Here is a 27,619-nt window from a genome sequence, read left to right as displayed (position 1 = left end):
CTCATCCAAACTTAGCTTTAGACAATCAACTAAGCGACAGTGAGGTACTATCAAACAATTTTTGTTTTGCTACCAACATCTTTAAAGTAACTTATTTTATCTGTATCGTTCTAATTTTATCAGATGTTTAAATATGCTTCAAATTTTATTTTATTTTATTAAATTCAAAATAATGATCCTAAAGGACAGGGGAAAACAAAGGTGACCTACTCTCAATCATGATTGATGCCAACTATTGATTTATAGTTGTTTAGGCTTTTTAGTTGGGAGAATGGTGAATGCGTGTACAGAAAACATATACTGGTTTTCCTTTGGCATGCTCATTTTTAAATGTTTGAGAGGAATATTGCATGAACTTGGCCTCTTTTTCTGAGCTCAAAGTCAGTTATGGGCACATACTAGATTAAAAAACCAATCCACATTCAAAAGTTGCTCTGATAGCAAACCTGCAAGAGGGTAAGGCAATACCTAGTTAAAGACCAAAAAATAATACAGTTGACATTGCCTAGTACCCTACTCAATGATCAACAAAGCCTTTCCAGGCCATAGAGGAATTGTTTTTTTTTTCTTTTGAGTAAGAAAAAAATAGTATAGCTTCTAAAATATTTAGCTCTTTGCAAAGGACTCAAGCGATTAAGATCAGTTACCCCTGCAATTAAGGTCCTGGATTCGGCCTCTAGGTATAGGATATAGGTTTTTTCTTTTCTTTCCCTTTTTTCTTTTTGTACTTTTGGTTACTAAGGAGGTAGGAAGGGAAAGGGAGCCTGGTGTTATAAATGCTCTCCACCATTTAAACTAAACCCCCCATTAAATATTAGAATTTAATCAAATAGTTTCCAAATGACCCCTTTTTCCCCTTTTTTAACCTTTTTCATCTTATATATTTTGCTCCATTTGTGCACATTGCTTAGACATGCACAAGGCTTGGGCTTGGATAAGGTTTTGAGAATGCTTGCAGACAGCCCAAAAGGCATATTTGCTTTAGGACCAGGCAAGATGGAGTAAAATTGTACACCAATATTAACTCTAAAATAAAACAAAAAAGCATTGTAAGATGGTATGTCATTCACCCAAATCTTAAAGCCATCTTATTTTAGTTGAACCTAGCTTGTTTAGTTGTTATTTTTGGATGTGGTAACAATTTATTTCTTATAATCAAAGGGACGTGCAGACAATTGTCTAAACTACAAAAATGGGGATTTCACACACACACACACAACCTCTGATATGTAAGTGAAAGGTCAAATCCCTTTTTCATTGGGCTAGACCCTGTTGGCAACATTGTTCTATCTTAATTTTGTTGCTTGTGGGCACATTTCATCGTTGCCAACTTTCACTTGATCTGTTTGTGGAGTGTTCGATGTTTGCATCTTGCTTTCTACTTTGTAATTTCTTTCCATGCTCTGAGCAAATATGCCTGTGTTCCAGTCAGTTCAAGGAATGAAAGTTGTGTATCATGAGCTGGCACAGTCGACCGATGATCCGGAACGCAGTTCTAGAGATGAGTTAGTGAGGGATGCAGATAGAGTTGTTTCTCGCTTAGCATATAAGGTAGCCAAGACTTTTGAGTTCAGTTTGACAGGAGCTTCATCTAGGTCTTGTAAATATGTCCTGAACACTCTTATGCAGACATTTCAAAATAATTACTAACAATAACATAAAAACAATAGGGCATATTTAACAGCAATTCACTTTGCAGAAAAAGAACAGAAAATATTGATCCAATTTCAAAAACCTTGACAGCTACAATAGCTTCTATACACATACTTGAGACCTATATTACAAGTAGCACCTGAGGATTCTGATTACGCGACGAGTACAAGCCAAATCAAGATTCAATCCTCAAGCGAAAAAGACATGGAATCAATAGGATTAACCCAACAGAGGAATTTACCTCAAAATACTAACCGCTGTCATGGATCATGGATTTTGGAGGCCATTGCTGTTGTACATTCCATACCTTACACTCACACTCCTCAACTGCAAAAGATTTTATACCATTTAGACAGCTGCAAGATTGTTATGGACATAGTAAAACGCCTGACACATCTGGCCTTTCTTTCTTTAAAAGTTCTACACATCTAACCTTCACTGTAGACCTGGATAATTGGTCATAGTTATGGACATAGTAAAATGCCTCACTACATGGAAATTCATTGCTAATTTGCTATCAAAACCAAAAAATTTAATAACTCATATTCATATTTACCTTTACAATAGTGTTGTATCATTCACACTTTGTAGTAACATTGTACCAGCTGCTTATAGCAAGGAGCGCTTCTGAAGTTTCTAAGATTTTCTTACAGAAAGCAGGACATTTTATCTAAGATTTTCTAAGATATCTTTGGTACAAATTGTGTGCAAATCGTTGAAATGAATTTTATTTTTTAAACACTTCTAATATAAATATTATGCAACTTGGAGTTAGTGAACTTATGCATCAAAATGTTCTTAAATCAACCGCCTCGTTTTAGCCTCTTTATTCTCTCAAGGGCACCAAGGTGGCTGTCACTGTCCTTGGTCGCAGCAGCAACATCTCCACGCTCATCTTTTTCAGCCTCCTTTCTCTTGTTAGCCAACTCTCCAAAAACAGCAGATGGGACCTCCTTTAGTGCAATTTCAACCATTTCTTCATCTTCTGAATCACTTTCTTCCAGTAGCTCAATTTCTTCATGAATTGCAGTAACTTTGATCTCTTTGTCCATCTGTGATTCTACTCCAGCACTCACAAAGCCCACTTTTCTGTTACTATCTTTGGTGGTAGTGTCTTTAGCCACAGGTGCCAACTGCCTCTCTAAAGCAGCCATTTCATCTTCAGGGACTCCAGCTTGTTTCAACTTGTGTTTTGCCTCGTCAATGTTCAACCTCTGATCCTTTTGCATCATATACTCGGGTAGAATAAAGTGTGTCTGGCTAGAGCTTGCAGAAACACTTCGCTTAATTCGAAGCATCTCTCGGAAGGTATCTTCATTTCCATGTTGCACCTCAAATTCATGCCATTTGTTCCAGAAATCTACATCAGATCGTGGATCCGAAAACTGTGATGCAAATACATATACTCCCCGAGCACGATCAATTTCTCCCAAGCTCTTCTCAACCTCAGCATACTTCAAACACATTGTCTTCACATCTTTGTCTGGAAGACCGGATTTTATTGCTTGCTCATATATTTCCCTTGTTTTGGGGATGCCAAATATCTCCGCAGCACGGGCAATGTAGATTTCATACATGCTCAATTTCTCATGGTTTGGAACAGCCTTAGTTGCTTCATCATAGATCTTCATAGAGCGCTTTGCTAGACCATAATCCTCCTCCAGATTTGCAAATTGAAGATACAAAGGTTTCTTTGCATCAGCAGGCGCCGCTTGAACAGCATCCTCAAATAGCTGTCTTGCACGTTCCAGTTCTTTCTTCTCATATCTCTTTACAAATTTAGAGAGATATGTAACCCAAATGTCTTTGACATGTGGGTACTTAAATATTTTGGTACCTTTTTCATACACCTTGAACGCATCTTTAAAGTACTTATGCTTCTCCAGAAGCAATGCATAATTGATTATGAGTTGTGGGGTGGCTATCTTCAAATCCATTATCCTCTCATAAACAGCCCTGGTGGACTCCAATTTACCAAGGCTCTCCTCTAAATCCACATAAAAAGTCCACATTCTCAAGGACTTGTGCAGCTTCATCTGAACCGTTTCGTTCCCATCAGCCGCCACTCTGCGTTTCACCTCAACGGATGGCTCTGCGGTGGCCAGCCTCATTAGTTCCAGTGCTCCTTTCAAATTCTTATGCCTCAATTCCATTTCTGCCCACTCACACCAAAGACTAGCCAAATTATCCACTGTCTTGTAGTTCACCTGAACTGCTTTATCAAAAATCACTCTTGCATTTGCAATATCTTTGTGATTCTCGTACAACTTAGCAAACGCAACCCACAACATATGAGGCTTTCCCACTGCTTTCATTGGATCAACTGTCCTCACAGCCTCTGTGTAAGTAAGTATCTGCTTTGTGGGATTGCCCTCAAAGAGCTTCACTCTTTGGCGCCACTGCTCTACATTATGGGGATTTTGTCGTAAAAGAACACCATTAGCCAGTATAGGACTTCTATCCATAAGATGCTCCAATCGAGCCAACCTCAAATCTACATCCTTATCATCATGTAACCAAAACCCATTAAGCATTTCCTTCTCAAGCTCAGCCACAGACAAGTTAACATCCAATCGAAGATCAACTTCCTCCTCATTTCCATCCTCTTCTACCCCATTTTCTTCTTCCTCCTCTTCATCACTCAAATCCGCAGTCTCCATCTTATGGACAAGCATACTATCTTCAAACCCAACATACGAATCAAAAATTACACTAAAATCTCTTACCGTTACCACAGTAGTCATACCCTCCTCAAATATATCCCTAGCTTTCTCGTGCAAATTTCTCCTAATGTAATAGTCAGCAAGTGAGGTCCACAACCGTCCCACCTCGTCTGTAAATTTCCTAATCCCACCTCTAATAATAGCATCTACATTGAGGCCTGACACCTCCTTAGCGTGCTTAGCAAGCAAATCACACAATTCCAACCACAGCCTATGTTTCGTTTTCCCCTTTATCGAATAGAACTGGTCATCATTCAACACTGAAGCCAGCCTCTCGGCGGCCTCTTCCCAAAGACTAGAATTTATCAAGAACTCAATGAATTTTTCAATATGGGTAGGGTCATAGTTCAAATACCTGCGATAAAGATGAAGCGAGGTCTCAATTGGGATACCCTTTTGGCTCACGAACTCCAGGTACGGGTCCCAAATGCCGTCGTGCTGCGTCACCGGAAGAGCACACAGAGCTCTGTCGAAGGTCCGGCGAGTCCGAGTGACCAACTTCTGCTCCGTCAAAGTTTGCAAGTACAGAATCCAAATTTTGGGCATTTTGTGCATAGTAACCAGGGCTCTTTCAAAAGTGTTGTTGAGGGTTTCATACTGGAAGTGAGTGATGGGTAAATTGCGAACGAGCTCGAGGCGTTCGTGAAGGTAAGCGGACCAAAGCTTGTAGCTCCCAGGAAGGGCCTTGAGTGCTCGCTCGTAGATTATAAAACGCTTCTTGAATGGAGATTCGGATCGAGCGATTAGGTAACGCCACCATAGCTTCAGGCTAAAGGGATTTCGGAGAAGCTCTTCTTCGTAAAGAAGGTCGTCTTGGGATGGGTAAAGCTCTTGAGAGATCGACATATGAAGTTGAATAATCGGGAATATATACGAGGGTGATAAAAATATGGGATAGTAAAATGTGGGAATTTTCTATGTATTCGGAGGCAATATATATAATACACTCCTAGAGTCCTAGGCCAAGTCAAAATAGAATTTCTAATTCTATTCAGAGTAGGAAATCAAAAATAGATGGAATAAATTACAATCAATTTGGGAAAGTAGGGTCAACTCACGCCAAATTCCCCTTTCAAGTTGGTGCATAGATGTCCTAATGGCTCATCCTAACCCGTAAAGTTAGGGAATAAGCAAGTTCGGATGTGAATTTATTTATTTATTTATTCAAATAATTGGTAATTTTTAGTCAATTTGAAATATACATATATGTAATTTTTTTTAAAAATTTGAACTAAGGTGAAACTTGTACATTAACCCAGCCATGAGCATAGCTCTTGAGGCTGTATTTTTTTTATCTACCAATTTTAAAGATATGATTTCAACCATATAGAGTCTAATTTTCAATATAGGGTGCACAATGACAGTTAAAACAATTTATACATATAATCTCAGTACCCAAGAAGATGATCTAACAGTTTATACATATAATATCAGTACCCAAGAAGATGATCATAGGAAGAGCCACCTTGAAGTACATCATCAAATGGATCAAATCTCATCCAAACAATCGACTAGGTACTAGCAGAGAAGTTTTGTTTTTGCTACCAGCATCTTCAATGTAAATTATTTGTTTGTATAGTTCTAATTTTATCGGATGCTTAAAGATGCTTCCAATTTTTATTTTTTTTTAAGAAATTTAAAATATGATGATCCTAAAGGACAGGGAAAAAAAACTAAGGTGACTTACTCTCTGTAATGACCTCAAAAATAATATTTGGTTTTATTATTTTTGTGGAAAATCTTATTAAGTCGTGTGATTATTTTGGGTGTTGTATGAATTTGGTTTGATGTGAAAATATTGGAATTAAGTGAGTTTAATCAAATTGGGACAAAAATACCCTTATGATTAAGTTTATGATTTTTCAAAGGAAGCACAAGAAATTGAAGTGAGAAAATTATGATTTTTGAATTGGAAAATCGAGATTGATCTCACGAACGCGTAGGCGCAAACGGTTCATGAATCGGAGTTGAAACGAAGAAGTTATGCTCGTTTGAAGTTTCAGGGACTTAATTGCAAACTTAAACAGTGACAGATTTTTGGTTTATAAATTGTGGAGGGTTACTGTGCAAATCAGATTTCTCATTTTGGTCCCCGGAGGTTTGAGAGCTCGTCGGAGAGGCGATTTCCGGCGGCTTCTGCGGCAGTGTACGGTGGAGGTGATAGACACCACCAACCCAGATAGGAAGCCTGCTATCTTGTGAACATAACCCAAGAAGAATCGGAGCCATCGGAGGTGCGGTGAAGGCACGGTGGCGCCGTGAAGTTGGTTCGTCAACAGTGAAATCAGCAACTTCAACCGGCGGTTTGAGCCACTTACACTTCGAATTGGACCTCGAGGTAAGAATTAAAGTTGTTCTACTCAGTATTACGAACATTTTGGCATAGGTCTTGACCGGCGATTCTAGGTTTGGTCCGTCGCCGGAATAGTACCCGGACCACCACCGGCGGTGGCGGCGCAGGGTGGTGATTCTGAGTTAGGGCTTTAGAGACAGAATGTAGTCCTGGAGTTACTGAACATGATAGTATGTTTAAATTGTTGAGATTCCGTCGTTTAATCGACGATCGGAGCCTCACAAATCTGGACCATTGGTTGGAGATGATCGGACCGTTGGATCGTGTCCAATTTTAATTATGTTGTAGCTGGTGTTGTGAGGAGTCTGTAGGTTCAGACGGATTGATGATCGGACTTCCCGATCTTAAGTTATCATGTTTCAAAGTTAAGGCGAGCGATCGCCATTTGATCGTGTAATGTAGAATTATCTGACCGTTGGATTGAGCCCAAATTGTTGCAGGGTGATGTCGGGACTATTTAGAGTCCATTGGTGAGATCGGATTTGGAATCCGAGGTTGTGGGCCAACGGCGGATTTTTGGAGTGTCGGTTAGACATGTGGGACCCACGGACCCAAATAGTGACCTTTTGGACAATGGGTGTCATTGGTCATGATTCGACGTCGACAGCACGTACGTCACAGTTTTGGAGTTGGTTGGAGGAGATTTGATCACTTTGGATCCCCGGTTGGTCCAAAGGGCAATTTCGTCAATAGATGCGAAATCTTGGATTTTGGAGTTTTGTGCTAAGTTGAGCTATGTACTTTGCTTAGGTACTGTTAGAGTTTGAGTTGCTTGTTGAGGTTTGAGATTGAGGATTCGCTAAGTTGTTGAAGACGCAGCTTGGACGAGAGGTGAGTGAAACCATCATGGTCGTGAGTAAAATCACGAATTATTATATTTATTATAATGTGACCAAACTATCACGCCCCGAATTTCCAACAACAATTAATCTGCGAATTTAAACAGAACAACCAACAATCCGGGACGCAAAGCTCGGAACCTTCAACAACAGTACCTAGAAATTTAAACTTTTCTTTCTTGATACAACACCACTGTTCCGAACCACAATGTCAAAAATGACTCAACTCTTCTGAGTCAAATATTACATTACAAACTCACATAATAAATGAACAATCATTATATTACAAAATCTGCTCCTCAGAGTTCATTTCACACAGCGGAAGTCTAACACTCACCAACACTCTCACACCACACTTTACACTCTGTGGAACCACCAACGAGCCTCCTGCTCCTCACCTTAAATCTCCTGCTCACGGTCTCTACCACCTGCAGGATTTTCCCCTACACCATTGAATAGTGCACCGGGTTCACCACAGAACAACCCGGTAAGCTTTCTAAAGCTCGTATGAGTAAACCACGTCCAGAGTACAATATGTCAATTACACATAATATACAAACACATGCACTTTCATTAACACACCACAATCCTTGTATAACCAAGGTAATCATAATCATCAATATCATCACAATCACAATTCTTTTATTTTATTTAAAGAACTGTTTCGATCACCACCTGTGACCACACCAAAACTCTTTATTTCAAAGTAGTTTTAACACGTCATTTATTTGATAGATAGAAGAGAGAATACTATGAACCTCTAATCTATAACACTACAAAACACCAAAGTAGTGTTCACTCATGATTACACTCCAGTCATGAGTACTAGATGGCGCCAGACTAGAGCTCTAACTGTTCTTGGGTCTTACTCCCTAGGGTAATTTATCCCTCATTATTTGCCACGAGAATGCCCACCTAACAAACTCAGAAGGGATTCAAGGTATTCTCACCTAAATCCATCAACACCAAAACACCAACACCAAAATAATATAAAATGTAGTTTCACATTAAACATTGTTTTATAGCCAAATACACCAATCACAGCAATATATATTTATTATATATATTTATGTGGTTATTCACGAATGAATTTCCACCATACATCCACAACATATGTTATATGGTTAAACACCAAAATCTCTAATAAAAAGTATTAATTCAAAACAAAATAGGTTTCACTTACCTCATGAACCGTTGATGAACAAGTTCATGTGTTTTAAATCAATTAAAACACTTTATAAAATCACAACCAACATGTTAATTATAGCCATTAACATTATCCAAGGTCACGTTATAATAAATATAATAATTCGTGACTTTACTCACGATTAGGATGGTTATACTCACCTCTCGTCCAAGCTGCGTCTTCAACAACTTAGCGAATCCTCAATCTCAAACCTCAACGAGCAACTCAAACTCCAACAGTACCTAAGCAATGTACAAAACTCAACTTAGCACAAAACTCCAAAATCCAAGATTTCGCATCTAATGACGAAATTGCCCTTTGGACCAACCGGGAATCCAAAGTGATCAAATCTCATCCAACCAACTCCAAAACTGTGACGTACGTGCTGTCGACGTCGAATCATGACCAATGACACCCATTGTCCAAAAGGTCACTATTTGGGTCCCGTGGGTCCCACATGTCTAACTGACACCCCAAAAATTCGCCTTGGGCCCACAACTTCGGATTCCAAATCCGATCGCACCAATGGACTCTAAATAGTCCCGATATTACCCTGCAACAATTTGGACCCAATCCAACGGTCGGATTATTCTACATTACACGATCGAATGGCGATCGCTCGCCTTAACTTTGACATTTAATAACTTAAGATCGGGACGTCCGATCATCAATCTGTCTGAACCTACAGACTCCTCACAACACCAGCTACAACATAATTAAAATTGGACACGATCCAACGGTCCGATCATCTCCGATCAATGGTCCAAATTTGTGAGGCTCCGATCGTCGACTAAACGACGAAATCTCAACAATTTAAACATACTATCAAGTTCAGTAACTCCAGGACTACATTCTGTCTCTAAAGCCCTAACTCAGAATCGCCACCATGCGCCGCCACCGCCAGTGGTGGTTCGGGTTACTATTTCGGCGACAGACCAACCCTAGAATCGCCGGTCAAGACCTACACCAAAATGTTCGTAATACTGAATAGAACAACTTTAATTCTTACCTCGAGGTCCAATTCGAAGTGTAAGTGGCTCAAACCGCCGGTTGAAGTTTCTGATTTCACTATTGACGAACCAACTTCGCGGCGTCGCCTTGCCTTCACCACACCTCCGATGGCTCTGATTCTTCTTGGGTTATGTTCACAAGATAGCAGGCTTCCTATCTAGGTTGGAGGTGTCGATCCCCTCCACCGTACACTGCCGCAGAAGTAGCCGGAAATCGCCTCTCCGATGAGCTCTCAAACCTCCGGGGACCAAAATGAGAAATCTGATTTGCACAGTAACCCTCCACAATTTATAAACCAAAAATCTGTCACTGTTTAAGTTTGCAATTAAGTCCCTGAAACTTCAAACGAGCATAACTTCTTCGTTTCAACTCCGATTCACGAACCGTTTGCGCCTACGCGTTCGTGAGATCAATCTCGATTTTCACGTGTCAATGTTAAGGAGGTATGTTAAGGATGCTTCACACGTAATTGATTATGGTACTGTTGAAGTCAATGGAGATGCAACTTATATAGAGGCACCTGTACGCATCTTGGACAGGATGACCAAACAGCTTAGGACAACTCAAGTGGATTTGGTCAAGGTGTTGTGGAGTCACCATGACGAGGGTGATGCTTCTTGGGAATTGGAGTCTGAAATGAGGAAGAAGTATCCTCATCTTTTTTAGGACGAGGCGGGTTGAATTTCGGGACGAAATTCCTTTAAGGAGGGTAGAATGTAATGACCTCAAAAATAATATTTGGTTTTATTATTTTTGTGGAAAATCTTATTAAGTCGTGTGATTATTTTGGGTGTTGTATGAATTTGGTTTGATGTGAAAATATTGGAATTAAGTGAGTTTAATCAAATTGGGACAAAAATACCCTTATGATTAAGTTTATGATTTTTCAAAGAAAGCACAAGAAATTGAAGTGAGAAAATTATGATTTTTGAATTGGAAAATCGAGATTGATCTCACGAATGCGTAGGCGCAAACGGTTCGTGAATCGGAGTTGAAACGAAGAAGTTATGCTCGTTTGAAGTTTTAGGGACTTAATTGCAAACTTAAACAGTGACAGATTTTTGGTTTATAAATTGTGGAGGGTTACTGTGCAAATCAGATTTCTCATTTTGGTCCCCGGAGGTTTGAGAGCTCGTCGGAGAGGCGATTTCCGTGGCTTCTGCGGCAGTGTACGGTGGAGGTGATCGACACCACCAACCTAGATAGGAAGCCTGCTATCTTGTGAACATAACCCAAGAAGAATCGGAGCCATCGGAGGTGTGGTGAAGGCAGGACGACGCCGCGAAGTTGGTTCGTCCATAGTGAAATCAGCAACTTCAACCGGCGGTTTGAGCCACTTACACTTCGAATTGGACCTCGAGGTAAGAATTAAAGTTGTTCTATTCAGTATTACGAACATTTTGGTGTACGTCTTGACCGGCGATTCTAGGGTTGGTCCGTTGCCGGAATAGTAACCCGAACCACCACTGGCGGTGGCGGCGCGTGGTGGCGATTCTGAGTTAGGGCTATAGAGACAGAATGTAGTCCTGGAGTTACTGAACTTGATAGTATGTTTAAATTGTTGAGATTCCGTCGTTTAGTCGACGATCGGAGCCTCACAAATTTGGACCATTGATCGGAGATGATCGGACCGTTGGATCGTGTCCAATTTTAATTATGTTGTAGCTGGTGTTGTGAGGAGTCTGTAGGTTCAGACAGATTGATGATCGGACTTCCCGATCTTAAGTTATTAAATTTCAAAGTTAAGGCGAGCGATCGCCATTCGATCGTGTAATGTAGAATAATCCGATCGTTGGATTGGGTCCAAATTGTTGCAGGGTAATATCGGGACTATTTAGAGTCCATTGGTACGATCGGATTTGGAATCCGAAGTTGTGGGCCCAAGGCGGATTTTTGGGGTGTTGGTTAGACATGTGGGACCCACGGGACCCAAATAGTGACCTTTTGGACAATGGGTGTCATTGGTCATGATTCGACGTCGACAGCACGTACGTAACAGTTTTGGAGTTGGTTGGAGGAGATTTGATCACTTTGGATCCCCGGTTGGTCCAAAGGGCAATTTCGTCATTTGATGCGAAATCTTGGATTTTGGAGTTTTGTGCTAAGTTGAGCTATGTACTTTGCTTAGGTACTGTTGGAGTTTGAGTTGCTCGTTGAGGTTTGAGATTGAGGATTCGTTAAGTTGTTGAAGACGCAGCTTGGACGAGAGGTGAGTAAAACCATCCTAATCGTGAGTAAAGTCACGAATTATTATATTTATTATAATGTGACCTTGGATAATGTTAATGGCTATAATTAGCATGTTGGTTGTGATTTTATAAAGTGGTTTAATTTATTTAAAACACATGAACTTGTTCATCAACGGTTCATGAGGTAAGTGAAACCTATTTTGTTTTGAATTAATACTTTTTATTAGAGACTTTGGTGTTTAACCATATAACATATGTTGTGGATGTATGGTGGAAATTCATTCGTGAATAACCACATAAATATATATAATAAATATATATTGCTGTGATTGGTGTATTTGGCTATAAAACAATGTTTAATGTGAAACTACATTTTATATTGTTTTGGTGTTGGTGTTTTGGTGTTGATGGATTTAGGTGAGAATACCTTGAATCCCTTCTGAGTTTGTCAGGTGGGCATTCTCGTGGCAAATAATGAGGGATAAATTACCCTAGGGAGCAAGACCCAAGAACAGTTAGAGCTCTAGTCTGGCGCCATCTAGTACTCATGACTGGAGTGTAATCATGAGTGAACACTACTTTGGAGTTTTGTAGTGTTATAGATTAGAGGTTCATAGTGTTCTCTCTTCTATCTGTCAAATAAATGACGTGTGAAAACTACTTTGAAATAAAGAGTTTTGGTGTGGTCACAGGTGGTGATCGAAACAGTTATTTAAATAAAATAAAAGAATTGTGATTGTGATGATATTGATGATTATGATTACCTTGGTTATATAAGGATTGTGGTGTGTTAATAAAAGTGCATGTGTTTGTATATTATGTGTAATTGACATATTGTACTCTGGACGTGGTTTACTCATATGAGCTTTAGAAAGCTTACCGGGTTGTTCTGTGGTGAACTCGGTGCACTATTCAATGGTGTAGGGGAAAATCTTGCAGGTGGTAGAGACCGTGAGCAGGAGATTTAAGGTGAGGAGCAGGAGGCTCGTTGGTGGTTCCACAGAGTGTAAAGTGTGGTGTGAGAGTGTTGGTGAGTGTTAGACTTCCGCTGTGTGAAATGAACTCTGAGGAGCAGATTTTGTAATATAATGATTGTTCATTTATTATGTGAGTTTGTAATGTAATATTTGACTTAGAAGAGTTGAGTCATTATTGACATTGTGGTTCGGAACAGTGGTGTTGTATCAAGAAAGAAAAGTTTAAATTTCTAGGTACTTTTGTTGAAGGTTCCGAGCTTCGCGTCCCGGATTGTTGGTTGTTCTGTTTAAATTTGCAGATTATTTGTTGTTGAAAATTCGGGGCGTGACAGTTTGGTGTTGGTGTTTTGGTGTTGATGGATTTAGGTGAGAATACCTTGAATCCCTTCTGAGTTTGTCAGGTGGGCATTCTCGTGGCAAATAATCAGGGATAAATTACCCTATGGAGCAAGACCCAAGAACAGTTAGAGCTCTAGTCTGGCGCTATCTAGTACTCATGACTGGAATATAATCATGAGTGAACACTACTTTGGTGTTTTGTAGTGTTATAGATTAGAGGTTCATAGCAAAAAAGCCTATCAAGAATTTGGCGCCGTTGCCGGGTTGAGGCCACGAGCCTTAGCAAGAATATGTAGTTTCTATCCAATTTTCTTATGATTATATGCATGCAGGTTTTCGAATTATTCATCACTGGGAGTCAAACAATATGGTAGAATATTTTCAGATCTATTTCATTCTCCGAAAGGAGGTATTTATAATACAGGTTACAAACCCTAGTAGGGTTTAATTAGGAAATAAGTGGAATCTTAATTACATAATATCTACACAAAGGAAAAAATAAATAAAACCCAAATAGAATAGGACTCGCCAACACTCCCCCTCAAGTTGGAGCAAAGACGTCACGCATGCCCAACTTGTCAAGCGAGTTGAGAAAGATACTTGTAGAAACAGCTTTCGTAAGAACATCAGCTAACTGATACTCTGAACGGATGAAGGGGAAGGACACAATCTCCGCATCCAACTTTTCCTTAATAAAATTTCGATCAACCTCCACATGCTTTGTACGGTCATGTTGTACAGGATTATGAGCAATTGCAATCGCAGCCGTATTGTCACAATATAACACCATGGGTTTATTAGGCCCAAACCCAAGGTCTTTCAACAATCTTCTCAACCATAGTAACTCAGATACACCATGGGCCATTCCCCGATACTCGGCCTCAGCACTAGATCTAGACACCACCTTTTGTTTCTTGCTCCTCCACGTAACAAGATTGCCACCCACAAACATAAAATACCCAGATGTCGAACGCCTATCTGTGGCTGAACCTGCCCAATCAGCATCTGTATACCCTTCTACATTTGTATGGCCATACTTGGAGAAAATTAACCCCTTACCAGGAGTTACTTTCAGATACCTTAAAATACGAGTCACAGCCCCCATATGATCTACACTAGGAGAGTGCATAAACTGACTCACTATATTTACAGCATACGCAATATCTGGACGAGTATGAGCCAAATAAATCAACTTCCCCACAAGTCATTGATAACATTCTTTGTCAGTTGGAACTTGATCGGGATATATCCCCAACTTATGATTCTGCTCACTAGGGGTATCAATCGGTTTACAATCCAACATTCCAGTTTCTGCAAGTAAATCCAAAACATACTTTCTTTGGGATAGAAAAATACCATGTTTAGATCTGGCAACTTCAATCCCAAGAAAATACTTTAAATCACCCAATGATTTCATATCGAACTCAGAAGCCAGATACTTCTGAAGTCTCTGTATCTCTACATGATCATCTCCAGTCACAATCATATCATCAACATAAATAATTAAAGCAGTCAATTTACCTTTATGACGCTTCAGAAACAAAGTATGATCAGAGTTACTTTGCACATATCCAAACTTCTTCATAGATGCAGCAAATCTTCCAAACCACGCTCTTGGAGACTGCTTTAATCCATACAAGGATTTCCGTAGCTTGCACACCACACCCTCCTTAGAAGTCACAGGGATACCTGGCGGAGGATCCATATATATTTCTTCCTTGAGATCACCATGGAGGAATGCATTTTTGACATCAAATTGTAGCAGCGGCCAGTCACGGTTAGCAGCTAAGGATAAAAGTACGCGTACAGTGTTGAGCTTAGCTACCGGAGCAAAAGTCTCTGTGTAATCCACTCCATTTGGTCTGGCGACCGGTTGTCGCTTTCCTCGCGACCGGTCGCTTCCCTCGTATCGTTACTGTTATCGCTCGTCGACGCGGGCGACCGGTCGCTTCCAAGCAGATTCATTAGCGACCGGTCGCCCACTTCTACACGACCGGTCATATCCAGACAGATTCGTTCGCGACCGGTCGTTTTCTCACTGCGACCGGTCACTTCCCTCGTATCGTTACTGTAGTCCCAGCTCGACGCGAGCGACCGGTCGCTTCCTATGGGCGACTGGTCGTTTTCATCCTGTTCTGGAAAAATTTCCTTATTTTTCACTCCGAAACTCTTCAATTCACTCCCCCTCTCCCCCTGAGTTGAAGAGGAGGGAGACACATAATAGGGTACTTCTTCATGAAATGTGACATCCAAAGTGACATGTACCTTCTGAGTAGGCGGGTGATAACACTTATAACCTTTCTGAGTCGTAGAATAACCAATGAAGACACAGCGGAGAGCACAAGGATCAAGTTTACTCCTTTGATGAGAGTAAACATGAACATACGCAACACACCCAAATACCTTCGAAGGTAACTTAGAGACCGAAACCGGAGGAGTAAGAGCACATAACACATCAAGTGGAGTCTTGAAATCAAGAACCCGACTAGGAGTACGATTAATCAAGTAGGCGGCAGTTAAGACACCATGTCCCCAAAGGTGATGGGGAACAGACATATCCAACATCAGAGAGCGAGCAACTTCAAGTAACTGGAAATTCTTCCTTTCAGACACACCATTCTGTTGAGGTGTAAAAGGAGTGGTAGTTTGGTGAATGATACCTTGATCACGAAAGAATTGGGCCAAGGTATGATTCACATATTCACCGCCATTATCAGTGCGAAATACTTTAACACGAGCATGGAACTGAGTAGACACCATGGCACAAAAGTCAGGAAGAATAGAGACAACATCATGTTTAGTCTTCATCAAATACACCCATGTTAAACGAGTGCAGTCATCAATAAAAGTCACAAACCAACGGAAACCATGAGAAGTCACACGAGCAGGACCCCAGACATCAGAATGTACTAACTCAAAAGGCAAAGCAGCTTTATTATTACTTAAGGGAAAAACAGTACGGTGGCTCTTGGCCATTACACAAGTCTCACATTTGAAACTAGACTCATCACATGAACTAAATAATGAAGGAAACAAATGTCTAAGATAACCAAAAGACGGATGTCCTAAGCGACGATGCCATAACCAAAGTTGGTGCTTGTCCTTGACACTGCCACTCAGAGCTTTATTAGCGACACAATCACGAACTGCTGCAGCCGGCAACTGTAAGTAATATAACCCCCCTATCCGTTTACCATGCCCAATCCTCTCGTGAGTCCTGAGATCCTGGAAAAAACAATGGGTAGAATAGAAGGTAGCAGAAGCGTTAAGTGTATCAAGTAAACGCCCAATAGATAATAAATTGCAATAAATATTGGGAACCAAGAGTGCATGAGATAGGGGTAAAGAAGGAGTAAGATGGATGGTACCTTCACCGGTAACTGGGGAAGGTAAACCATTAGCACTAGTAATATATGGGTCACGAGGGTTATGCAACAACTCATCAAACAGTTTATCATTATAAGTCATATGATCAAAAGCACCAGTGTCAATTATCCAAGTATTAGAACCCATACCTGGCATAGTATCAGAAGCACACAGATTTGCAGATGGAGTTGGAGGACGGGCCTCATCAGGAGTCACAGTGTAAGTGGCCTTGGGACCATACATACGAGCTTTGTAGTCAGCAAACCAATCGGGGTATCCATGCTCCTTAAAGTACTTTTCAGAGTAATGATCCCCATTACAATGGCGGCACTTAGGCGGACCTTCAAGAGAGGTGGAGGCAGAAGGACGAAACCCAGCAGAAGATCCAAACTTTTTTTGCGGCGGGCGACCGGTCGCTACTTGCGGGGCGACCGGTCGCTACTTGCGGGGCGACCGGTCGGTGACGTGCTGGATCCACCTTAAGAGCCAGCGATCCTCCTCCAAGCATAGCGGACTGACGGGTATCTTCCTCCATGACCATGGCATAGGCTTCGAGAGGGGGTGGAACAGGGCTAAGAGCAAGAATACGACTACGAACACCATTATACGGTGGATCTAGCCCACCAAGAAAATCATAAACTCGATCGGCTTCAATTTCTTTCAGACGATGAGCCCCATCAGTAGAACAAGTAAACTCATGCGGACGCAGACAATCAATCTCTTGCCAGATAGCATGAAGTTTTTCATAGAACACTTTCACAGATTCACCATTCTGACCTATAAGTATAGATTGCCGTCGGAGTTGAAACAAACGAGAACTATTCTGAGTCACAGTATAGGTCTTCCGAGCAGCCTCCCATATATCAAAAGCAGTATCACCACGTTCGAACAAGGCACGAACTGGTTTAGTCATGGAATTTAGAAGCCATGACTGCACCAGCCAATTATCTTCTTCCCATTCGGTATAGTCAGCAGAGTCCTGAGACGGAGCAGGCTTCTTCCCATTGATCCAACTTGCCATACGACGACTAGTAATCGTAATACGCGCACCACGAGACCATGAGGCATAATTGGAGCCATCCAATTTGTCAGATGTAATGAGGGTAGAGTAATCACGCGAGGGACGTGCCTCCTTCGGTGTAGAGGCACTAGTACCAGTCACAACTATGGAATCATCACCCATGATAGATAGCAGCGGAAACAAACACAACACAAAGCAGATACGATAAACACAGCACAGGCACGGGCACAAGAACCCTAAAAAAAATAGGGCACAGAGTAGAACACGGCACAAGAACCCTAAAAAAGAAATTAGGGCACAGAGTAGAACACGGGTGGGCACAACACACACAGGTCACCAGAAACTAGGCTCTGATACCAAGTCAAACAATATGGTAGAATATTTTCAGATCTATTTCATTCTCCGAAAGGAGGTATTTATAATACAGGTTACAAACCCTAGTAGGGTTTAATTAGGAAATAAGTGGAATCCTAATTACATAATATCTACACAAAGGAAAAAATAAATAAAACCCAAATAGAATAGGACACGCCAACAAGTATTCTCTCTTCTATCTGTCAAATAAATGACGTGTTAAAACTACTTTGAAATAAAGAGTTTTGGTGTGGTCACAGGTGGTGATCGAAACAGTTCTTTAAATAAAATAAAAGAATTGTGATTGTGATGATATTGATGATTATGATTACCTTGGTTATACAAGGATTGTGGTGTGTTAATGAAAGTGCATGTGTTTGTATATTATGTGTAATTGACATATTGTACTCTGGACGTGGTTTACTCATACGAGCTTTAGAAAGCTTACCGGGTTGTTCTGTGGTGAACCCGGTGCACTATTCAATGGTGTAGGGGAAAATCCTGCAGGTGGTAGAGACCGTGAGCAGGAGATTTAAGGTGAGGAGCAGGAGGCTCGTTGGTGGTTCCACAAAGTGTAAAGTGTGGTGTGAGAGTGTTGGTGAGTGTTAGACTTCCGCTGTGTGAAATGAACTCTGAGGAGCAGATTTTGTAATATAATGATTGTTCATTTATTATGTGAGTTTGTAATGTAATATTTGACTCAGAAGAGTTGAGTCATTATTGACATTGTGGTTCGGAACAGTGGTGTTGTATCAAGAAAGAAAAATTTAAATTTCTAGGTACTTTTGTTGAAGGTTCCGAGCTTCGCGTCCCGGATTGTTGGTTGTTCTGTTTAAATTTGCAGATTATTTGTTGTTGAAAATTCGGGGCGTGACACTCTCAATCATGATTGATGTCAACTATTGGTTTATTCTGTTTAGTGTTTTTGGTTGGGAGAATGGTGAATTCATGCACATAAAACATAAACTAGTTTTCCTTCGGCATACTCATTTTCAAATGTATGTGAGGAATGTTGCATGAACTTGGCCTCTTTTTCTAAGCTCAAAGTTAGTTATGGGCAAATAATAGATTTAAAAACCAATCCACATTCAAAAGTGCAGAGTAAAATTTAGAGTTGCCATTGCCTATCTACTAATAGGTAGAAAGGATATTAGGTTTTCTTTTTTCTTTTTCTTTTGGTTACTAATGAGGTAGGAAGGGAAAGGGAGCCTGGTGGTATATAATATATATATGCTCTCTACCATTTAAAACCTCCAGAAAATATTAGAATTTAATTCAATAGTTTCTAATTACCTCTTTTTTTAACCTTTTTTCCTTGTTCATTTTTTCATATTTTGCTCTATTTATGAACATTGCTTAGAGATGCAGAAGGCTTTGGTTTGATTAAGGTTCCCAGAATGCTTGCAGGCATCCCAAAAGGCGTGTTTTCTTTAGGACCAGGTAAGATCGATTACAATTGATCACAACTAGTATAACTATATTAAAAAACAGTCAGATGGTATGTCAATCACCCAAATCTTAAAGCCATCTTATGAAAATAGTTAGTATAACAATACCATAAAAAACAATAGGGCATATTTAACAGCAATTCATTTTGCATAAAAAGCACAGAAGACATTGATCCAATTTCAAAACTTTGAGAGATACAATCGCTTCTATACACACACTTGAGACCTACATTACAAGTAGCACCTGAGGATTCTGATTACGCGACGAGTACAAGCCAAATGAAGATTCAATCCTCAAGCCAAAAACACATGGAATCAATAGGCTTAATCCACCAGAGGAATTTACCTCAATACACTAACCGCTGTCATGGATTATGGAGGCTGTTGCTGTTGTACATTCCATACATTACACTCCCACTTCTCAACTGCAAAAGATTTTATACCATTCAAACAGCTGCAAGATTGTTATTGAGGGTGGAGGTTGGCAAAAAGAGATGATGAAGAAATAAAAAGTGTACCCGCTCAACAGCATTTGCCATGCCTGACACATCTAGCCTTTCTTTCTTTAAAAGCTCTACACGATCCCGAAGACACTGATTCTGTTCTTCAGCCTACACTTAGGGAGGAAAAAAAAAATTTAAAAAAAAGGAAGCAAACACTCGTATTATGTTATGATTAAATAGATGTTCCTTTTAAAATGTGAGAGAATAAATTCAATGAGTTAATGCATGTTTTGGAAGTGAAGGAATTTGTCTGGAGAAGATTTCACATCAACAAGAAACCAGATGTGTGTGCGCAGTTGTGAGAGAGAGAGATGTTCAAATTTGATTAACCATCAACCCCATAAAAAGTTTCTGGACAGCCAAACGAGTAGAAACTAGGAAAAGTTACTATACTACAAGCTAAGGGGAAAACATCAGTGAATCAATGCTCTTCAATTAAAAACCCATGCATTTTAATTGCTGTTAAACTATCCTTACTTTTTCCCAGTAAGAATTCCTTCCATGCGTATCCCAGCTACATACTTGTTTTATGCACAAATGATAGGGTGAAAACCCTTGACTAGTAAAAGTGCTTGGTAACAGTTCCACAGGGCATATCCTATTACCTGGGATTTAATCTCGCCTTTATAGGATTTGGGGTTTTACTCTTTGTGTAGGCTGATAGGCCCAGTGGAACTCCAATTGATCTCAATGAACCAGACAGATGTGAGACCCTAGTACTCTTGAATTCTAGAACACAATATATATACTCCGTGTGTGTATAAATGTAGACAATTCCCTAAAAACTAGATGATATCATCTCTACCAAGCAGCTTCTAATTGGAGTTTAAGTTTGAATATATCTACCGTTTCCAGCATCTTTGTCAAGTACTGGATTTGATCCTTCTTCATTGTGGACAGATCATGAGCAACATCCATTACATTAGTCCTGCATGAATCAGTACATGTTTAAACAATGCAGTTTACACTAATAGGCACTGTAAGAGATAATATGAAATGTAACTATATAGATTAAGATGGATACTATCAAGATAAGGCTCCCTGTCCGCCATAGTACCAAAAGAAAAGTGGATAAGACCACCTCTTGGATGGTTTTCATGCACTGTTAGAGTAGTGGGGGCAATTGGGGAGGTGGGGGGGATGTATGTACAGAACCTCTACAACTTCAACAATGGAAGTCAACACAAGGGCCTTTATTATACACTCTTGTAAGCTTCATTAGTTACCAAAGCAACTGAACACTAGCCTAAACAAAAGGGCCTTTATTATACACTCTTGTCTTCCCCCTTGCATTCATATGTTCTGCATGAACATATGTATCTTGTACTTACCATTCTATTGAAACATGATGGCATGTGTTGCATTACATTTAGGATGAGTTATGAATCTAGAAAGCAAAATGGAAAAAAGCACGAATACGCATACAATTCTTGGCAATTTTAACAGTCAACCAACACTCAGTTTCTTTTTCTTTTATATATTTTTTTTTGGTCCAGGGAAAGGAGTTACTAAAAGGCCATATATTCATTTTGTCAAGAAATCAAGAAAATACTTACTTATCTGAAAACAAACGATCCAGAGCTTGTTCTTCCACAAGTTGTTCAACAGTATCAAGAGCAGTTCCCACCTGCAAGCAGAGAGAGAGTATACATAACAAGAATTGAATGCAAAGAATAAAGAAAACTATGATGTATAATATATAACGTATATTAGAAGTTAGAACCAAGAGGATCTTGAACTAATAGTTAGGTCAAAAAAAAAAAAAAACATCAGAGCAGGGTTAGTTTGCTTATTAATTCTATTTGTAAACTGTATACAAGCATGTTAGGCACATCATACAGCCATAAATGCTATTGTTTTCACTCAACAGTAATCATCTGAAGATTCCATCTGTTAGACATGTGATTCCTTTAGGATTATAATAATGTCTAAATTAGTAAGAACCAGAGATACTTCTTGTTGCCTGCATAAAACAGAAATGAGTTGGGTCCTAGGAATCATCATTAGCCACCACTAGTTCCCTCTCGTCATGGAACCTCTCATTGAATCAACTATTACCCCATTTTCGGAAATTACTTAAAAACATAAATGATCAAAAAAATGTCATCATTTCACTGGACATGGGTATGAGCTTATTTATACACGAGGCTTCAAATTACACAACACAAGGGCCCAGCATATGCATGTTGACACAAATTACTAAATGTTTCTTTGAAAACTAATAAAATTCTAAAACTTATCCCATGTTTTTCCTAATCATGGTAGATCCAACTTCTATCCTTTCAGTCCTTGGTATTCCTCTTTTTACTAAAATTTTCATCTGCAGTGCCTTCTGGTATCAGAATTTGCCCGAATTTTAATGACTTGCTCTAAAACCAGTTCATCGTCTTTTTTCCTTTGTTTTAAGCCATAATAGTTTTGTATAAATATATCAAGAATATCACAGGTCAGCTAGGTGTCTAAGCATGTCTTAATGTATTCATTTCCAAAATAGGTCTAACTAAACGACCATCTAATGCATAACCATATTTTCTTTGCTAAAATAGCATTAATTGGTGGCAGTAAGTGAGCCAGTGGAATGAACATTTCTTGTTAAGTAACTCTACAACAAAGCTGCAATTACATTAACACAAACTCCATGTAAAAGAAATTCATTACTAAGGTATAAATTAACACTCAAATAAAGCAACTATCAGACCCAACTAGAACTCTTTTATAACAACCAGAAGGCTATTTACACGAGAAAATATGCTTCGTGCATTAAAGTGACCTCCCTCACTTAAAACTCACTCTCTCTAATTTCAGAAATAACTTGTAAGCTAATTACACAGAAGAATCTACATAAGTTGTTAAATGGAATAACTGTGCATTAATGTCATCACAAAATATTGATATGTATACCTGTGTTTCAAGGCATACTGACTGAAACTCATCCTGTAAAATTAAAAAGGACAAATTCTTCAGAATTCAGCAAAAAGCATTATAAAATACATTATCACGTATAAATACACAAATAAATACTCCTGATGAGATCCCCAAATGCACACCACCATTCAACATATCATTAAATACTCTGATAAGAACATTTAAGAAATCAAGAGAAGAAATGCATTGTTAATATTGGCAATTGGTATGAAATGAATTACCTCTACATTTCCATGCAAAGACGTGATGACCTGAAAATTTGTATACGACAGCAATGAAATGAGCATTTGTTCTGAATTTGAACTCAAAAAAGAGAAAAGCTCTTCTTGAATAATATGGGAAACCCTCTATCCAAATCTCTGCTTATAAAGTGCAGAGAAATAAACAAAAAGTCTACGTCGATTATTAAATGACATATCTGTACCTGAATAAACATCCTATGAAGACGCTCTTGCTCGGCAGTTGTAAAATTGGGAAATGCTTGGCAAAATTCCTTTTGTGTTCATCATAAAACAAAGTCAGTCAATTGAATCTGGAGGAAGAAATACATAAATTCGAAAGAATAAAATAAAATTTCCAGACACAATGAAATGGGTATCTTTCGACTTTGAAATGGCAACTGAGCAAACCCATTTCTAAAGAAGATGAAATCGTAAGTAAAGAAACCTGCTTAGAACAGGGAGTGAGCAGAGAACGAATGCAGAACTTGAAGGATTTCTTCATCTCCATATGCCTCGTCCCCATCGCAGACACAAAATATTCTGATTTTTTTATAGAGATAGTACAGAACGATTTAGATCCACACAAGACCAGAGTGATTCAACACAACATTCAGAACTAAGTAAACAGTGCATCATGAAATTAGGGTTTACTAGACTAAAGAAAATAAAGAGGGAAATTGTACACCGGCAGAAATTGAAGTGCCTTCGGTATCTTCTTCTTGTAGATGCAGATGTCGTGGTCCGGCTCGTGAAGAATCCAAAGATTGTGAGTGAAATTTGAGAACAAACAAAAGGAAAATAGAAAGAGAGGGAAATTTGAATGCTAGCTTAAGATATGAGGTTAAGGCAACGATAAGTATTAAATATTGAATTATATATTGAAATAAGTGGATCTTTAATCACCAAGCGCATCTGGTGTAGTGGTAGTATCCATAGTATGAAATATCGATAATATTTCGGTTATTTCGAATCACGGATATTTTGGAACATATTCATGTACATATCTATAAATATCGATAATATCGACGATAATACCGGAAAATATCGATGTCGATAATTTCACTCACACTTCAGCAATATTTTGTCAAAATATCAGTGTAATATCGCTAAAATATCGAAAATATTGAAAATATCGATGTAAAGGAAAAAAAAAGAAAAAAAAAGAAAAAAAAAGGGAGAAAAAAACACACAAAGGGGATTTGAACCACTCCTATTTTACTCCTCCAACACCTTAACCATCATATCACTTATGTTTTTGTGATAATATGCTAAAATATTTATATTTATATGGGTGGCATGTTAACAATTACATGCAAAACTATTTGTGGGGATTTATCATTTGATGACTACTCTTCACAATACACTTACTCTACACATAGAGATGATGAAGATAGTGAAAAATTTGAACCTCATAGGAACTCTATGTGGTACTAAGTCACTCATGTATCTTACCATGTAATGTATAAAATGTAAAATATTATAGTAAATCATTATATATAAATGATTATGGTGTGTTTAATCTTTTTTCATTAATTACTACATATTTTTTACACTCAGTGTTTGCTAGCTCACTGTATAATCAACTTAAATCTGTTAAATCCATCATGCAATGTATTTCCTTCTTTTTTTTTTGTGATAAACTAATAGATAATTGATTAAATAAACATTCTCCAAAGTTTCAATAAAAATTTCCAAGTTTTTCTTACAATTTCCGTGGTTTTTATTCAATTTTTATCGATATCGATAATATCCCGATATTTCCACCGAAATTTCCGTGTTTTTGGACTACCGATATTTCCGATATCATCAATATTTTAGACCTTGGTAGTATTAGGGGTGGTTGCGGTTCGGTAACTGCGACTTTTTGCCCAAACCGCAAACCGACCGACTATTTGCGGTATGGTGATTTTTGAAACCGCGAACCGACCGCGTTTTGCGGTTTACCGCATTGCGGTAAACCGCAAAAAGCGGTCGGTTACCGTGAATTAGCGGTTTAAAACCGCAAGTTCTTTTTGTGTCATAAAAATCCAACTTCTCAAGCATCACAACCTAAAGAAAATTAAAGTTCAATTCCAAGCATTCCAATTAAAGTTAAACTTCTCAAGCATTCCAATTCCAAATTCTTTAAAGTTACAAACGAAAAGGAAAATACAATGCAAAATGAATTAAAGTTTACAACCCAAAAGAAAATCCAATTTAAAGTTAATTAAAGTTACAAACTAAAAGGAAAATGCAATGCACCAATATTACAAACTAAAGTTACCAACTCAAGTGTTGGTGGTGGTAAGTGGATTTGAAGAACCCCATTGTGTTGATTGAGCACCAATGCTATCTACAAATAAAACAACATAAGTTTAGTACATTTTATTATAAGAAGAAGCATAAATAACATGAGCAAAAATAAACTAATTACTTACAAGTTGTCATATATTCCATTTCCTTGTAGAATTCAACCTCATCATCCGTTGGTTCCTTGTAAAAGGAAAATTCGTCCGCTCTAAGCCAATCACTAGTACACACTAATGCCTCTACCATTTTAGGATGCAAAGAACTTCTAAAAGGATCCACAATCCTCTTGCCTAAGCTAAAAGCATTTTCACTAGCAACCGTAGAACTTGGAATTGCAAAGATATCCTTGGCAACTTGTGAAAGAATAGGATATCTTGTTTGATTCTCTTTCCACCAATTCAAGAGATTGAATTGTTTGCTCAATGGGCTCTCAAAAGGATCCGTCAAGTATTTATCCACTTCATTGGATATCTCAACGGATTGCTCATCCTTCCTCTTTTGCATTGATGTGAGAGAGAAGCCGATTTTGAGAGTTGAGAGAGAGAGAGAGACACGAATGAGAATCAGAGAGTTGAGATGAGAGAGTGAGATCGCATAAGGAGAGAAGAGAGGCTTAGGTCTGATCGCATCTAACGGCTACGATTAATGGGTGTGAATACAAAATAAATATTGTATGAAATATACTTGTTTACGTACAATATATTGAATATAACTTATATTAGTCACAGAGCCAAAAGCCAAAATCCTTCATTATATAAGTATATTTATATTATATTCAATATAATATATTTTAGATAATATTATTTAAAATATATTTGCGGTTTGCGGTAACCGCAAGTTTTGAAAATCAAATACCGCAACCGCAACCGCAAATGCGGTTCGGTTTTAAATACCGCAAATGCGGTTCGGTTTACCGCGATTGCGGTTTCATTGCGGTAAATTATCGGTCGGTTTTTGCGGTTTTTCGGTTTTTCGGTAAAAAATGCCACCCCTAGGTAGTATCATAGTATGCTCCCACGGTACTGACCAGGGTTCGATTCCCTGGATGCTTATTCAACTTTTTTAGCATTTTTCAATTTTATGATTTAAGTCCCACTCTCTATTGAATGGAATATCAATGAACCAAAAGATGTCGGTTGAATCATACAAAGGACAAGCTACCAAAATTGCTACGTAAAAATTGTGGTGGTATCAAATCCCATATAAAGCGTGAGAATGGGCCCTTTTGATAATCATTTCAATTTTAGTTTTTAGTTTTTTATAAATATTATTTGGTGTTAGAGTATAGAGAAAAATGAGAGTGAGAATGGGAGTAAGGATGAGATTGAAAGATAGGATGAGAATGGGGGATGAGAGGGAGGCGTAACAAAAGGAGGTAACGATGAAGTTTTTCCTAATCTTGATTTGATAGGTAAATGCACACCAACGTGCAAGAAGGATCAAGAGTTGCAGATTTTTGTTGCATCCTTTCTACTCTGTTATGACCACCATATAAAGTACTTATTTGCTTTTTTCTTTTGAAGGCATTCATCGCCCGTTGATATGTGGCACCGGCATTCTTGAGACCGAATGGCATCACCACATACTCAAAGGTTCCAATAGAACCGGGACATCTAAAGGCTGTTTTGTGGACATCCTTCTCGACTATGCAAATTTGATTATAGCCGAAGTGTCCTTCCATGAAGGATAAGATTTCATGCTTAGCTGCCCCATCAATCAAGAGGTCGGCCACAGACATGGGGTATTCATATTTAGGAGTTGCAAGATTGAGATTACGAAAATCAACACAAATTCTTATTGCTCCAATCTTTTTCTTTACATGTACAATATTTGAAAGTCATTCTACATACCTAGCTGGCCTAATAAACTTGGCTTTAACAAGCCTTACAATTTCTTCCTTAACCTGTAATTCTACTTCTGTCGGCATTCGGCGAGGTGACTGCTTGAAGGGCTTGAAATCCTCCGTTGTTGGTAAGCGATGCTCGACTAAGTCACGACTCAATCCAGGCATCTCAGTGTAATCTCAAGCAAAGCAATCCTTGAATTCTCTCAAAAGCTCCTCCATCTTGATCCGAAGCTCTGGCTCCATTAGGCCACTAATGTAGATTGGCCAATGGTTGTCTTCCGTTGCTAGGTTGATCTCCAATAGCGGATCTTGGGCTTATGCCTTTGAATCATCCATCTCAGTTAGCGCCAACTCAACTTCCTCAAGTTCGAGTGCA

The 27,619-nt window shown here is 38.9% G+C and overlaps 1 protein-coding gene, 2 long non-coding RNA genes and 1 pseudogene across 11 annotated transcripts; 1 reads left to right on the top strand and 3 right to left on the bottom strand.

The window, feature by feature from the left end:
• Positions 1-1,107: 1,107 nt before the first annotated feature.
• Positions 1,108-5,289, bottom strand: LOC110768048 (uncharacterized; annotated as a pseudogene). Of its 5 annotated transcripts, none has more exons than XR_015836045.1 (3): positions 2,210-5,289; positions 1,895-1,980; positions 1,108-1,620 (listed from the first exon to the last, which is right to left on the bottom strand). The product of XR_015836045.1 is annotated as an uncharacterized LOC110768048, transcript variant X2 (transcript). The 5 variants fall into 5 exon arrangements; XR_015836046.1 differs by having other exon boundaries at positions 1,108-1,611; XR_015836047.1 differs by having other exon boundaries at positions 1,108-1,611; positions 1,909-1,980.
• A 2,463-nt stretch (positions 5,290-7,752) lies between these two features.
• On the bottom strand, positions 7,753-9,877 carry LOC110768046 (uncharacterized). The gene is made up of 3 exons (XR_015836035.1): positions 9,764-9,877; positions 8,916-8,996; positions 7,753-8,011 (listed from the first exon to the last, which is right to left on the bottom strand). It is a non-coding gene; the product is annotated as an uncharacterized LOC110768046 (long non-coding RNA).
• A 1,048-nt stretch (positions 9,878-10,925) lies between these two features.
• LOC110768045 (uncharacterized) lies at positions 10,926-18,769 on the top strand. Its single transcript, XR_015836042.1, has 3 exons — positions 10,926-11,126; positions 11,894-11,974; positions 18,504-18,769. It is a non-coding gene; the product is annotated as an uncharacterized LOC110768045 (long non-coding RNA).
• An 800-nt stretch (positions 18,770-19,569) lies between these two features.
• EMB3006 (embryo defective 3006) lies at positions 19,570-23,968 on the bottom strand. Of its 4 annotated transcripts, none has more exons than XM_088252934.1 (9): positions 23,760-23,968; positions 23,554-23,648; positions 23,312-23,380; positions 23,109-23,138; positions 22,864-22,896; positions 21,519-21,589; positions 20,809-20,890; positions 19,978-20,070; positions 19,570-19,884 (listed from the first exon to the last, which is right to left on the bottom strand). In XM_088252934.1, exons 2-9 carry the CDS (start codon positions 23,629-23,631, stop codon positions 19,825-19,827), a joined length of 516 nt encoding a protein of 171 aa, XP_088109060.1. In that variant the 5' UTR covers positions 23,632-23,648; positions 23,760-23,968; the 3' UTR covers positions 19,570-19,824. The 4 variants fall into 4 exon arrangements, with proteins under 4 accessions (XP_088109060.1, XP_088109061.1, XP_021827416.1 ...); XM_088252935.1 differs by having other exon boundaries at positions 23,798-23,968; XM_021971724.2 differs by having other exon boundaries at positions 23,792-23,966.
• Positions 23,969-27,619: the final 3,651 nt, after the last annotated feature.

Source organism: Prunus avium, chromosome 5, assembly GCF_965620075.1.
Source record: "Prunus avium chromosome 5, drPruAviu1.hap1.1, whole genome shotgun sequence".
Classification (NCBI taxonomy): domain Eukaryota; kingdom Viridiplantae; phylum Streptophyta; class Magnoliopsida; order Rosales; family Rosaceae; genus Prunus; species Prunus avium.
The sequence above is the reverse complement of the archived record's forward strand: the minus strand, read 5'-3'. Positions and strand labels throughout refer to the sequence as shown.